A 13,928-nucleotide genomic window follows, 5' to 3' on the forward strand; every position below is an offset into this window, starting at 1 on the left:
ATAACACATTATTTTATCCAGGTGGCCAGACGCTGGGGTATCCGCAAAAACAAGCCGAAGATGAACTACGAGAAGCTGTCGCGAGGCCTGCGCTACTACTACGACAAGAACATAATCCACAAGACTGCTGGCAAGCGCTATGTCTACCGCTTCGTGTGCGATCTACAGAGCTTGCTCGGGTAAATATCTCTTTCTCTTTATCAGTCGCGATGTGTCCTAGATTTTGAATCAGCCGTATCACATCATTAAGCAGTTGCCTGGTTTACAAATGTCCTCATGATAATGTTTATTTGTATAGACATTTATGTAAATTACATCAATCAATGTTTACATTGAAATTACGATTTTTCTTTTACAGGATATCACCTGAACAACTGCACGCAATGTACGAACCTAAAATGGAGAAGAAGGACGATGATTGAGCACAACTCCAGCACTCGATCGCTGCCACTCACACCATGGCGATCACCATACACTCAACGCAGAATTTAGTCGAAGCGGATCAGCGAGATCAAAGCGAAAATTATCACTAATGCAAAAATAAATCATTTGTTTCAGCATAACATATCCACTCATGATGAGTATACCATTACTACGGATTTGTAAAAAAAAAAATAATTTTGATCATATTTATTTTTAATCTCCGTCAAATAATGTATCTGGCCATTTACATATTATAATGACAAAATAAAAGCTAATGAGGGCACAGAAGTGGAAATATGTTTAATATAACGATATCTGTTTGATCTCATGCACAACCACCAGTGGAATTATTTATAAACTAACAAACCCTTTTCCTAACCTTTCACTGTCACAAATGTTGTAGTTTATATTGCTAATATCAAAATGACCAACGGTGCCTTAATTATTACTGATTGTTTCAATTTAAAAGTCCCCTAGTATATATACGACAGTATAAAGGGGCAAACACTTATTTTATTATGGTATTAATATTAAATTCAATCTTAGTCCTGTACCAGTTGGTACATTTAAAAATACATCGTTTGAAATTATTCAAAAGTCAAGAGGATGAAACCGGAAGTTTAGTGCTAAAATAGTGAAATTCTGCTTAAATTTAACGATAACTGTAAATATAAGTTAATTTTGTTACTTTATAAAAATAATTAGGTATTATATTATAATAGGTATTTAAGTGTTGTATGTTTGATTCGCAAATTGTTGCAATATGCGAGTAAATTGATGCATAGATAGTATGATGACGGACATAGAACCATTTCTGCATATTTAAAATCATATCCAAAGATTTATTAAATCTAAATTCCACCTGTTGGTATATTTTACGATATAACCCTGTTTTTTCCTGAACACTGTCAATGTCCATATTTCATAAATATTTTTATATATAAATTTAATCAAAGAAATCTGTATCTCTGTGTTCATGCAATAAAAGAAGTCTATGGTACCACTTACGCATATAATTTAATCAGAGTATAAGGCAACACCGGGTGACGTCATTAGTCGCTGATCTCGTGGTAAGGGATTGTAATGTCTTACTAGTTATGAAATTAATTAGTTGTATTATTTTCAATTTTTATAGGTCCTAGCATACACCGAAGATATTTCGATAAGTTTTATTTTGTAAAGTATTTCTCCTCCATCAATATCATACTCCTTGTTGTCATGTGCAATGCGATTGTTATATAGGTAGCGTTATAGAAAATTATGCAACGGTGCTGTCTTTTCATGCACAGATCTGCAGGCCTACCATCAACCCCTGCGGTTGATTGTTCCCGAACGAAAAACCTATGAAAACATTGTCTTCCCCACCATTTGTAGGTTGGACTTAAAATAGGTTCTTGTATAGCACATTCTATGAAACTTGGTACTTGATAATGTTATATGGTACATAATTCCAGTCCTTCAATTACCACGAATGCATATCCGTACGCCATTATAAAGTGAGACATATTGTAGTTACGGCCAAATTTTGAATGTATAAGTGTCGTTGTATGTATTGATGGAAGATATAAAATTAAATATATATATTTACGAAATCAATCGTTTCTTTATTTCACAGTTTCGATATTATGACCGTCTCCTCCTCCCCTGTAATTGAAAGTTAAATCTTAACTCTTGCACATGAGTTTGTAATTGTATACCAATCTGACTCATGTGTAGTAGTTTTCATAAACCAAGACTTATTTCAAAGAAAACATCGTGAGTGAACTTGCAGACTGGATTACACATTAGTTCACTAGTGTATATGCGATTACTTGCCACTAGGTGGTCGTAAATAGCCGTAAAACTCATGTCAGACACCAGTGTTAGCAATATCTCGTCCTCGTAATTTTTAATATCTCTATATTGTATAAGACCAAAGGCCGCGGTGAAATTTGTTGCGCCGCTTCTTCTTCACCTGCGCTTTGGAAGTTGGCAGTAGAGTGAGTTTAAGTTTTTTTTTGACGTCAATAAGTGTGTATATCATCCTACATTGAATGAAGAATTTTGAATTTGAATAAAAACACAATAAGAAGACTACATATCTACTATTTTATCAGTGTTATTGGGTTAGGTTAGGTTAACCCATGGAATTAGTAGGTTACTAAATCCATGGTACAACCTAAAATAAAGTATACATATAAGGTGTTCGGGTAAAAAGACTCATTATTTTTTTAATGAGTCCGGGGCACAAACGTCCGGGTATTTTCTGTTCACAAGCAACACTAAATACTTTAGTCTTTAGTGACCATCGTCAAATATAATAGGTACTTCCAGCATAATTATTATATCTGACTAGCGGCCCGTCCCGGCTTCGCTCGTGTAAAAACATAATAAATTATACACCTAAACCTTCCTCAGGAACAACACTATCTCTTGGTGAAAACCACATGAAAATCCGTGCAGTAGTTTTCGAGTTTATCGCGAACAGACAAAGAGACAGACGCAGTACTGGACTTTGTTTTATAATATGTAAAGATAAGGATACCTACTGATAAAAGGCAGGAGCTATTCGCTATTGCAGCAATAGCTTGCCATACATAAAACTAATCTGAAAACTAAACATGGTCTCGCAACCCATGGCTGTCTACCCCGTCTGTGCATATTTTATGATAGTTTATCTACAACATAATATATGCCTCAAAAGTTGTTAAAGTATTTTTGTCTCTTTCTGTCAATGTCAAATATTGTGAAGTGAAATAGTGACATATTATAGTTTAAAGTATGCTTTAACCGTGGAATTAGTAGATACTTGTACGAAGAAACTTACTAAATCCATGGCTTTAACATTATAAGAGGGATAATCTTACAATACATGTACGGATTAGTGTGAGTACTTTTTTATGGGCACTTAAATACTACCTAATTTAAATGCGTATCGATCTAAATATCATTACATACTTACATTGATAAGAAATATTAATGTCATGTCATGTATATGTCATTGTCAAATTGATTAACTCGGTATTGTAAAGTGAGGTTATCTAAATAGGAATATATTTGCATCAAAATTGAGATAAATTTTATACGAATTTTATAACTAAAGAACCATGAAATTATCTCAAATATTATACCGGCAACATATAGGGTTTATGTTTAAAAAACATTGGCTAGTTCAAGGTAAAAAAGTACCTATTGAAACTGGTGTTGAACAGGTTCTAAAAGCTAGAGGGATTCCTGTTGAAGATGCTCTTGAATTTGTAAAAGAAAAGCCTGAGAAGAGAGAGCGGTGAGCACTTTGTAGTGGTTTATATTATTCGTAATATTCTAACGTCATTGGTTTATGAATTTGTTATTGTATCTTTTCTAGGATTCAAATAATAGGTCCTTTTGAAACACCTGCTCCTTTAGATGAAACACACCCAGAATATAAAGACAGACCATGCTATACACTCAAGAGCAACAACCTGCTTCTTGAAGGTCTATCTCAGGCACAGATCCTGACTAAGACTGTTGTTGCTGAGAACAGGCTTCCGTCAAGGATTGAGGAACTGGCCGAAGTCTCTGCACCTAAAGCTGTCCATGAGAATGTAAAAAAAGCAATACTATCAGCCAATATATTTGACTGTGAACAGAAAAAACTACCAAAAATAAAAGACCCGGAAAGACCAGCTTATAACTTCCCAAGAATATTAGGGATTACTGATAAAAGGCGCAAGTGAGTAAAACAATATTTATTACTTACACTTATTACATATCTACATTTGCTGCCAACCATTAAACAACTAATTACTTATCCTTCTTTCTCAGCCAAATTTTGACTAATAGACTGGTTCAAATTGTGGAAAGATGCAATGACACTGAATCCACACTTTCAAGACTTGTGCTCAATGACATTCAGAGCCACACAGTGTTTGATAAAGAAGATGATTTGATTCAATTTCAAGATGTAAGTAATATTTAAAATAGTAAAATTATGTGTATAAATAAGGATAATTTCACAATTTATTACTGATTCAAAACTTAAAAGGATGTCTGAATAATAATGTCTTTTTTAATGAACATAACAGTAGAATGTTTCACAGCATTTCAACCGCTGCAGCCTCATTAGCTGCACTGTCTTTAAAATTTTTCAAATTTTAACAAATACAAGAACTAGTTTTACTGTCTGTTGTACTGTGATATGTCAATTTTATGAATGATTGATTTTGGAAATGGATTTAGAAAGGACCCCGCGTGTGGTAATTTTGGAAATGATTCCTTTCACACAAAAATTGACAGATTGTAATGACAGCACAGCCTCAGCGGTCGAAAGGGTCTGAAAACCACGCAGTATGATTTACTTTAATAGATAGTTACTAATTTTTTATATTGGTTTAGATATCCAACATTTTGGTAACCAGCAACAAACCCATCAGCTATGAAACAGAAAGTGACATAGCATTTGTGGAGATTCCCGATTTATATCCAATCAAACACACTATCACTCTACCAAAAGAGCACTTTTACGATGAATATAGTAAATACCGTAAGTAAGACACCTAAATATCTGGTAAATTTATATATTTTTGAGTGGTGAAAAATTTTATTTCTTTAGGCCCTGTGCACATTGGGATATTCCACCGCGCGGTATAGTTCTGACGCGGCGAAATATCACAGTGCAGACAGGGCTTTATAAATGCTAATCTAAGAACTCACATTTGTTTTTTTAAGCACATTTTCCATGTCCTATATAGTATAGGCACTAACCAGTACCTACTCCAAGTGGCTCTGTAAGCAGTGCAAAATCATAATTATAACCTGTACCACTTTCCAGCAATCCAACCCTCAGTAAGCATGAGACACCCACACACCACATGGCTGCACATCAACAGCACGGAGGTGGGCAACATTTACGAGACTCCACCGACACCAACTCAGATATACGGCAGGGCTCTAACACATGCGTTTACGGTAGCCGCTGCCTACGCCAAGCAGTTATATGGAGTAAGCTCACTTCGACTAATTATTTTTTGGATTTACTCCAATCAAATACTTACCAAAAACTAATACCATTCACTGATACTTGTTTTTATTGATATTTGTTTGGAATAGTGAATTAACAAGTTTGATGTTCAAACGGATAATTTTTTTAACTCACTTACTTTCTGCTCACTTACTCCAAAACAATTTTTCAGAAATTGTCGCAATTCATGAATTTCTTATATATCTGTTATATAATAACATTCTTCAGCAGCTGACTAAGTGAGACAGACAATAAATAGCTGAACTAATAGCCATAAAAAAGTGCAATTATGCGTTTCTTATGTGTGAAGCTGCTATTTTGTATAAACAAATATGAAACAAAAATGATTTTATTTCAGGAAGAAATCAAAGATTTGCCAGTACCCATTTATGTAAACTGCATACAGACTAATGGTCAGAAGTTTCACTTTGGCGTATTCGAGTTGAAAACATTGAACTTGGATGGCACCGAGGGCACCAAAAATGTATGGTATTGTAAGAATGACATGAAAATGTATGACTCCAGCCGATACTTCAGTGGTTTGCCAGTTTTAGAGAACTATAACCCTAAAGTTTATGGGTATATAAATGCACTTTACAATTGTTAAGATTTGTTGTTTTTTAGATTAGTTAATATAATGTATTCTGTAAATTAGCAAATACGTATTATTTTGGGGGTGTCCACTACTCACTACAAAACGAAAGAGCAAGCTTGATATGAAGCGATGAGTTTATTCACTTAAACCAAATCAATGTGGTGTTTCCAAACTACTTAGTTGATATAATAGAGACGGATTAATATAATGTACATATAAACTAATTTATTTTTAGGTCACTATAAGCTGACTGGTGAAATAAGAATGAAAATCCCATTAAAAAATCATTTTGTTGAACCTAAATATTCTGGTCAAACTTATAAAATCAACACATAAATAAAATAATCATGTGTGTGAAAGTATTATGTAATGTATTCATGTGTATATCCCTTTATATTTACAAGAACATAAATACACTTATTCTGATTAGAATACACATAGCTTAGCGTACCACACTTTGTACATTAAATAATGGTAAGTTAGAAGGAACAGTCCGTTATACAAGTAGCTTATTTATCCTGCGTAAACTTTTGCAGTCGACGTCGTCTCAGCTCCTCCGCATCAGCATCAGTCTTGTCTCTGAAATTCAATATTTAAAAAATCTTAAAAATTCTTACAATAAGCCCGAGAGCTAAACGTGACCTTCGAAAATCGCAACTCTCGGCTATGTCTATACCGTAAGGGATAAAGACGTGATACTGTATCTGTTGCAGCGTGCGGTTCCCGCCTGCACGGGAGGACATAGATTACGATCATTCTATATCCTCCCGTGGATATTGTATAAAACCGACTGATAGGCACAACCATCCCAAAGAGGATACTCATACAGGCGCAAATCTTCACAGACAAGAATGAAACCAAGAACACAGTAGCATGATCTCTCATGTTCATCATCATCTCTGATCTTCGAGTGTTCCTGGTATAGATCAGCGGTCGGTAACGCGGTGTATTACTTGCGGCCCGAACCCTTTCGTCAAACGTAATTCACGAAAATATGCTAACAGACTCCACACTATTGCCGAACTCGGGTTTCGGCGGTTAATAGTGTCCGCAGATACCGACACGAATGCATGAAGAAGTTTCTGCCAAAGATTGGCAAACTGTTCATAATAAATAACCATAATAAATATTTTTTGAGTGTAACCTGGTAGTGTTGGCGGCGGCGGGCTCGGCGCTGTGCGACGGGCCCGGGGACACGTCCGGCGACGGAACCGCGGGCTCCGGTTTACTGAAACATATGCAGATTCCTATTTATATTTCGATTTTACTGAATAATAAATGTAAATAACTAAATATTTTGCTGACACTTCGTGGACCGAAATTAAAATTGTTTATAATAAACTGCTTTGAAACACCTTGCAATACTGATTATTAATGTTTTTTTTTTGTTCATGAGCTCGCTCACCTCTCTTTAATATTGCATAATACCGGACAGTTATAAAAATGTATTACAATATGAATGGCAATAAATTATTTTAATAGAAATGATTAAATTTTAAATACAAATTAAAACAGCATCTCACGCTTCGGTCTGCGTGGCGACGGTGACGTTGTTCTGCGGCAGGTTGGCCACCACAGCGGAATATTGCTGCATCAGCAGCACCGACGCGTCCAGCATCGATTCTATTTCGCGGAGCAGCTGCAAACGGAAAACACATGTCATAAAAAGCGAAAACAGCAAAAAAAAACTGTAGTTGAAGTCTCCTCGTAAATTTTGTTACTTTTGTTATAATACTTTTCACCGCGTATTCATAAAAAAGTTAATCCTACTTTAATTTGTCGTCGTTATGTCAATTTAAACTGTGACAGTGACAACTGACAAAACAGCTTAAAGTATGCTTTAACTTTTTTATGAATTAAGAGGGTAAATAAACTGTATGTATTCCTGAACGAGACAAACCTGCAAGCGAGCTTCGATGTTCCTGCGCTCGTTGCCCTCCATCCGCTGCAGCTCGGCCGTGGTCAGCGTCGCCAGCGACGCGGGCCGCGGCGGCGGGGGAGGGGGCATGCCCCACGCCATCATCGCTGCAAACAGACAAATATATTTCTACATGCACTGTAGGCGCATTTTGGTGCTCTTTCATCTGTAGGCGATAAGGTAAATTCATGTGTTTTACAAAAAATACTTTGTTAAGAATTTTATTCATATTAACTTTATTTAAAAATAATATTGTATGTAAATGATTTACTAAAATTAAGCTTTGCAAATTTTAAACTGTGTTAAAATAACAATTTCAATTAAGCTAACTATACCAATACATATATATCACGTGAAATAATTTCACCACCCATTGCATAGCCATTTAAAAAGCTAAATTATCTTGTAGGTGAAACATTCACCATAGTTAGGCCTTGCATCTTCGTGCCAGACTCCATTACGCCGTCGCGAGGACAGCGCGTTGCCGCTCCGTTGTTTTCCATAAGTTTTGACGTTGAAATGTGATGTACGTTGAATTTGCATACAATGTAGGCATTGTCCGTCAATTGACGTCAAAACATGATACTCACGGGGCGGAGGCATGTTGGGGAAGGGCGGCGGCACAGCGTTGTTGGCGGGGCGGGGCTGCGGCGGGCGGGGCGCGGGCGCGGGCGCGGGGCCGGGCGCGGGCTCCGGCGCGGGCGCGCGCAGCACGTTGAGGCGGCACGTGGGGCACGTCTGCTGCCGTTGGAACCAGAGGCGGAGGCACGCCGCGTGGAATATGTGGTTGCAGGGTAGCTTCTTTGCACCTGGGAGTTTTTTAACAATTGTAGGGACTTCATAGTAGTAAGTTTATTACGGTGAACATTTCTGTAAATTCAGGTAATTTTTAAATGTAATTTCTTCATACAACATTTTAGACTTACTTGTCTACTTGTCTGTCTGTTCTTACATAAAACTTACATCATTTTCCATAAAATCAATAGGTCAAATCAAAAGCTTAATATTAAAGGCACAAAATCAAAAAACCTTGTCATTTACGTGAAAAATAAATTAATGTTGAATTCCTTGCCTTGTGGGTAACAGCCCCACCTCCCTCGCTTTTGGTACTTTCCTTCTGTGTATTTCCGAAATGTATGTCTAAAATGTATATAGTAATCTCACCTGTATGCATCTCTTCTCGGCATATGATACATTCGTTGTCAGCGGCGGCGAGCTCAGCGGGAGTGGCGTCTGGGTACAGAGTGTTCATGTTGCGGATGGCGCGTCGAGACAACACCACGTCGTTGTAGGCCTTCTTGAAGCTCCTGCGACAGTATATTGTGAGATTTTTAAAATCATATCATATTACGTTGTTGTCATACTACTGGGCAAAAACTTTACTCTTTTAACTATACGCCTTGTTGACGCTTAAACTATAAACCTTTATGCCCATCGTGATTCAAATTTGGAAAAGGGTTTTTCATTCATATTCCAATTGAGAAATACTTCAGTTTTGAAGAATTTTATTCTCATTTAAGTAACAATTAACACAAGTAAACAACAATTAACACAACAAAGTAACAATTACATAAGAATTATAAAATATTAGACATTGCATTAAAATTTAAATAAGTACTTATAGTTTTTTAAACTAAAAAACTGATCCTGCTCAAAAATTTGCATATACATACACATCGTCTAGGCCTATAAAAAAGACTGATAGATTTAATGCCGAAAAATACAAGTTACAAAAATGACATTTCAAGCTTTTGTCATCAAATAAACTTTGTACTTTGTTTCATACTATGTGACAAAGTCTATGCAGTAAACCGTTTCTCTCGATGGAAGCCAATCCTGAGTGCACCATCAGGTCATCCTTATCATAACTGTCATGTAAAGAGTCGTGGGAAATTTCAACTCTATATGACATGACAAGCAGAAGTAGATGAAATTTAACTTGCGAGATTTGCGTGACCTAACTTAACTCACCTGAGCTTAAGTTTACTAATAGTGTGTTCAGCTCACCTGGGCGAACAAGTAAACTGAACACAGTTTTATTAAACTTTCAGAAAATTATCGATTAGACAAACATCGGAACTAAATAAATAAAAGATTGTAAAAAAAAACATAAGAAGTTGCAGGTCATACCTCATAGTCTCGTACATGGGTCGGAAGGCGAAGAGCGGCAGCGTGTAGATCCTCACCATGACGGCCACGAAGCCGATGTACAATAGGACCTTCAGAAAGTTGATCGCCAGCTCCGTGTACAGGAGCACGGCCGCTTTGCTCTCCCACGGCGCTTCCCAGCGAGAGTCGATCGCGTGGAGGACGTACTAAAAAGTTTCTTAAAGTATATAACTTATAGCTAGTACTTTGCAACTTTTCAGAAATACTATGTATATTTCAATTAAATACTTATAATTACAGAATAAATACTTTGACTTTCCAGCCAGTTCTTTCAGCAAAAATAACTGTTCCAGTTGGAAAATAATTTAAGTATTATATCATTTAAAAATTGACTTAAAAAATTAATTTCAATTTAAGTAGGTATTCAAAGAGGGAAGCGGTCCCAGAATGGGAGAACCGTTCATCTGTCTTTTGTCTGTGGTGTGCCTCCATAATCAAAGATTGCAAGAGGCAATTTATAGATAAATAAGACTGCTGAAAGTCCCAGAGATTAAACTGTTTCAACATATTCTGTATTATATTTTAGTAAGTATAAATGAACATATAATCACATTTCGTAGTATAAGTGTGGTAGACAACTGCTTTGCTAACACATTTCATTGCATAGCATGCAACTTCATCATCTAATACATACATCTAATATCAACACAACTGCTAATTGTGAATCAATAATGTAGTGACTATTCCACATGTACCTTTATCATACTAATATAAAAAAGATGACGTGCCCCACTATCAAAGTATGTTTTACCTATATTCTACAATTTAATAATGTATATCGGATTTTAAAATACTCTACAATTACTTTAGAGCCCTTTATTTTATTCAAGTGTATTGCGATGCTACATACTTTTAAATGACAAACTACATCTAGATGAAATAAGTTACATGAAAAATAAAATACATTGAGGTAATTTTAAGACATACATTTTTCTTGTCGCAATGCAAAAAAAAAAACATAACGCCACGTGTTTTCAGGTGTCAAGTAAGAGTTGACCTTGAATATTAATATAGCATGTTCTGTAACACCATTGATAAAGAACACAGCTGCACCATATTATTGGAAGCATTGTTTATTCCAAATCATTCATATCAAGAAATAAATTTCAATTTCAACTTGTTTGTTGATATGAAAGAAGCTAAAAATGTTTGTTGTGAACAACAACTCTATGCCATTTTTAACACATCCAGTCCTACAGTCATAAATGTTGCATTTAAATAATTATTAAAATATAAAACTCTACCTGCACAGTAAACTTGCAAAGTATTGAATGAATTTTCTTTCTGGCAAAATAAACATCATGACTGATGAAGTCAACTAAAATTATGAATGATGAAGACAATTAAAATAAAGTGTCACCTTAATTAGTATATTGGCAATCATAATAATCAGTATGCTGTATTCAAATCCAAAGACCAACTGCACTGAGGGTCCTTTGGCGGCAGTGAACTGATATGCATGGTGGATGAAGTAAAAATCTGCGTGTGCCAGCAACATCAGCAGTGATAAGATTCGAACATGGAACACCAACCCGATGACTGGACTTCTTTCCATCTAATAAAAAAAAATATTTTTACAAAGTGAATGTTTTATTTCCGTACTTATGTGTTCATTCTTTTAATGGTATATAAAGACTGATATAACAGTAAATAAGTATCAACATAGTAATACTGTATTGTAACAATAATGGCACAATATATCAAGGTTTCCTCTAGTCTATTATTGGGCCAGGTTCCTTTTTTATAAGAAAATATGTATCCAAATAACAAAAAAACAGAAAACAATTGATGTATTTTAACTACTCCTAGACATAACAATTATATGTTTCTATTATAATAAGACATGCCTAACTTGACTTGGTGTTGTCATTCTGATGTTTTGAAATTATGTTATGTTTCATTAATACATTGACTGTGGTTTGCTTAATTGTTTAAGTTTGGACAACATTATATCAAGCCATCTCCAGTATCTGGGGGCTCCAAAGGTAAACAAAACTGCAACATCATTGCTAATTACAGTTTTATAGGAGACAGTTGTCAGTCATCAAATGCAGTGCAGAAGTTTAATAAAATATTAATGCATGTATTTTCAGCTGTCAACATGTAAAAAGATAATAAAAAATAAATATACTAATTAACAACTCACATAGTCAACTCTATCTTCAGCCAGCCAGTGGAATGCTTTAAGGAACAGGAGGAGTGTAAAAAGGGCAATGAATTTCGGGTTGAAATCATCTCTGAAAACAGTAAATGCCAGGCATGTTTCTGTGATTGCATACCAAGACCTCTCTATTAAATGCTGGAAAAAAATTTAATGAAAATTATTTGTAACAACTTTTGATAATATCATTACAAACAAAATATTGTATCTATTATTGTGACATAATAAATTAGAAACATAATTACTTAATTAGGCATTGCTCAACATGCAATGAAATAACTAGATTGAAATTTATTTTGTGTTCAAGTAATGATAATTGTTTACAGTGAATTAAAACATAAATTACCTCAAATTCCGCTGGGCGCAATTGTCCAAAGAATATCTTTCTTAGTAGCTTACCTAACAGTAATACTAATATAAACGCTTGCAAGTACATTACCTGAAACAAACATACTTATACTAAAATGTGTATTTACTATTACTAAGCTTGAAGATTTTAACAACTCCATCAAAACTTTGTAAACCTGCTGGGTATAGAGAGAAAGGCTTGTATGAGAATGCCCAGACATAATTTAGACAGGTAGGTAATACCATTTCCTTTATTCAATCTCAGGAAAATTTTGTGTGGCATTGAACACCGGTAGTTTTGACATTCTATTGCTCTGTAAGCCTTCTATTTTGCCTACGAAGCAAACGGATATGGTGAAAGCTATCAAAGTTAATACTCATAATAATAAAGAAATTAATACTCACAGCCATACTAGGGTTCGAATTTGTTAAGTAGACTATTGAAGGATAAAATTGTTTCTTTTGGTAATATGCATTGCCAATGACCACAGTCGTCAGTGCAAGACTGATCACAGTTGCGAGGACCGCCTTCATGTTGGTGTTTTTCACTACATCCAATCACTAAAATTTACATGAGACTTATTGCAAAAGAATCCTATGCACTAAAACACTGCAATATTGTCAACAAATACATTTTCAAAACATCGTTCCGTATCAATCGCTGGCAAAAAATCTAATTTTGACGTGTTCAATCTCGATTTGTGACATTTAATGAACCACAGATTGTAGAAAAAAAATAACCACGACATGACATAACCATAACCAAAACCATAATCACTTTTACGTTGATCTTACACATGGAATAGGGCATATTACGCAAAGCTCAGCGCAGATGGCGCTATTGGAACAACTAAAGTACACAAACATTGCCACTGGAGGCGAAAAGCGCCTATTTTCAATATTGTTGCAGATTTAAGACCAAAAATACCTTCTAGGCAATCGTGGTGCGAGTTTAAAGGAGTTGGAGATTTAGTGGATTATCCTGAAAATAATAACACTATTTTAAGTTATGTTCTGCATTATTTGGTCAACTGTGGTTATAAACTGATATAAACTTGATTTTGACTGAAGATATCTATATAAGGTCCATATTTTAATAACTCTTCACGTGTGAAGTGTTCCGAGCTTCTTTTCGACCGTTTACTGGCTCGAAAACTTTACAGCGTGAGGCGTATTCCATAGTTTACAAACTTTTTTATCTTATGGAATATTTCGGCACCCGAATATGCTACATTATTGTATATTTTCACAAACGAATGCCTTTATAATGAATGGATTAATAAAAATAAACCTCCTAAAATAAACCTCCAGTAATGGAGAGGCGCTACAAGAA

General features: G+C 35.2%; 3 protein-coding genes across 7 annotated transcripts in view; 2 read left to right on the top strand and 1 right to left on the bottom strand.

The window, feature by feature from the left end:
* LOC128677011 (ETS-like protein pointed) overlaps positions 1-2,019 on the top strand; it is a 127,220-nt gene extending 125,201 nt beyond the window's left edge. For all 5 annotated transcript variants that reach the window (XM_053757526.2, XM_053757528.1, XM_053757527.2 and 2 more), the window contains 2 exons: positions 22-179; positions 359-2,019. In XM_053757526.2, coding sequence (XP_053613501.1) covers positions 22-179; positions 359-422 — 222 coding nt within the window. In that variant the 3' untranslated portion in view covers positions 423-2,019. The remainder of the gene's footprint in view (positions 1-21; positions 180-358) is intronic.
* A 1,388-nt stretch (positions 2,020-3,407) lies between these two features.
* On the top strand, positions 3,408-6,058 carry mRpL37 (mitochondrial ribosomal protein L37). Its single transcript, XM_053757709.1, has 6 exons — positions 3,408-3,688; positions 3,770-4,117; positions 4,210-4,348; positions 4,780-4,927; positions 5,216-5,385; positions 5,763-6,058. The coding sequence occupies exons 1-6, from the start codon at positions 3,510-3,512 to the stop codon at positions 6,009-6,011; spliced, it is 1,233 nt and encodes a 410-aa protein (XP_053613684.1). The 5' UTR covers positions 3,408-3,509; the 3' UTR covers positions 6,012-6,058.
* A 291-nt stretch (positions 6,059-6,349) lies between these two features.
* On the bottom strand, positions 6,350-13,306 carry sip3 (septin interacting protein 3). The gene is made up of 11 exons (XM_053757708.2): positions 13,001-13,306; positions 12,594-12,686; positions 12,233-12,385; positions 11,447-11,641; positions 10,048-10,232; positions 9,082-9,224; positions 8,508-8,726; positions 7,900-8,024; positions 7,523-7,638; positions 7,144-7,227; positions 6,350-6,578 (listed from the first exon to the last, which is right to left on the bottom strand). Exons 1-11 carry the CDS (start codon positions 13,127-13,129, stop codon positions 6,509-6,511), a joined length of 1,512 nt encoding a protein of 503 aa, XP_053613683.1. The 5' UTR covers positions 13,130-13,306; the 3' UTR covers positions 6,350-6,508.
* Between the last annotated feature and the right edge of the window lie 622 nt (positions 13,307-13,928).

Source organism: Plodia interpunctella, chromosome 17, assembly GCF_027563975.2.
Source record: "Plodia interpunctella isolate USDA-ARS_2022_Savannah chromosome 17, ilPloInte3.2, whole genome shotgun sequence".
In the NCBI taxonomy this organism is placed as follows: Eukaryota; Metazoa; Arthropoda; class Insecta; order Lepidoptera; family Pyralidae; genus Plodia; species Plodia interpunctella.

Coding starts and splice junctions, on each gene's coding strand:
- sip3 (XM_053757708.2), bottom strand. CDS start 13,129: ATGAAGGCGGTCCTCGCAACTGTGATCAGTCTTGCACTGACGACTGTG. Junction 10,233..11,446: donor TTGCCAATATACTAATTAAG/GTGACACTTTAT, acceptor GAAACTTTTTAG/TACGTCCTCCACGCGATCGA. Junction 7,639..7,899: donor ACATCGAAGCTCGCTTGCAG/GTTTGTCTCGTT, acceptor TTCCGTTTGCAG/CTGCTCCGCGAAATAGAATC.
- mRpL37 (XM_053757709.1), top strand. CDS start 3,510: ATGAAATTATCTCAAATATTATACCGGCAACATATAGGGTTTATGTTT. Junction 3,689..3,769: donor AAGCCTGAGAAGAGAGAGCG/GTGAGCACTTTG, acceptor TATCTTTTCTAG/GATTCAAATAATAGGTCCTT. Junction 4,928..5,215: donor CGATGAATATAGTAAATACC/GTAAGTAAGACA, acceptor ACCACTTTCCAG/CAATCCAACCCTCAGTAAGC.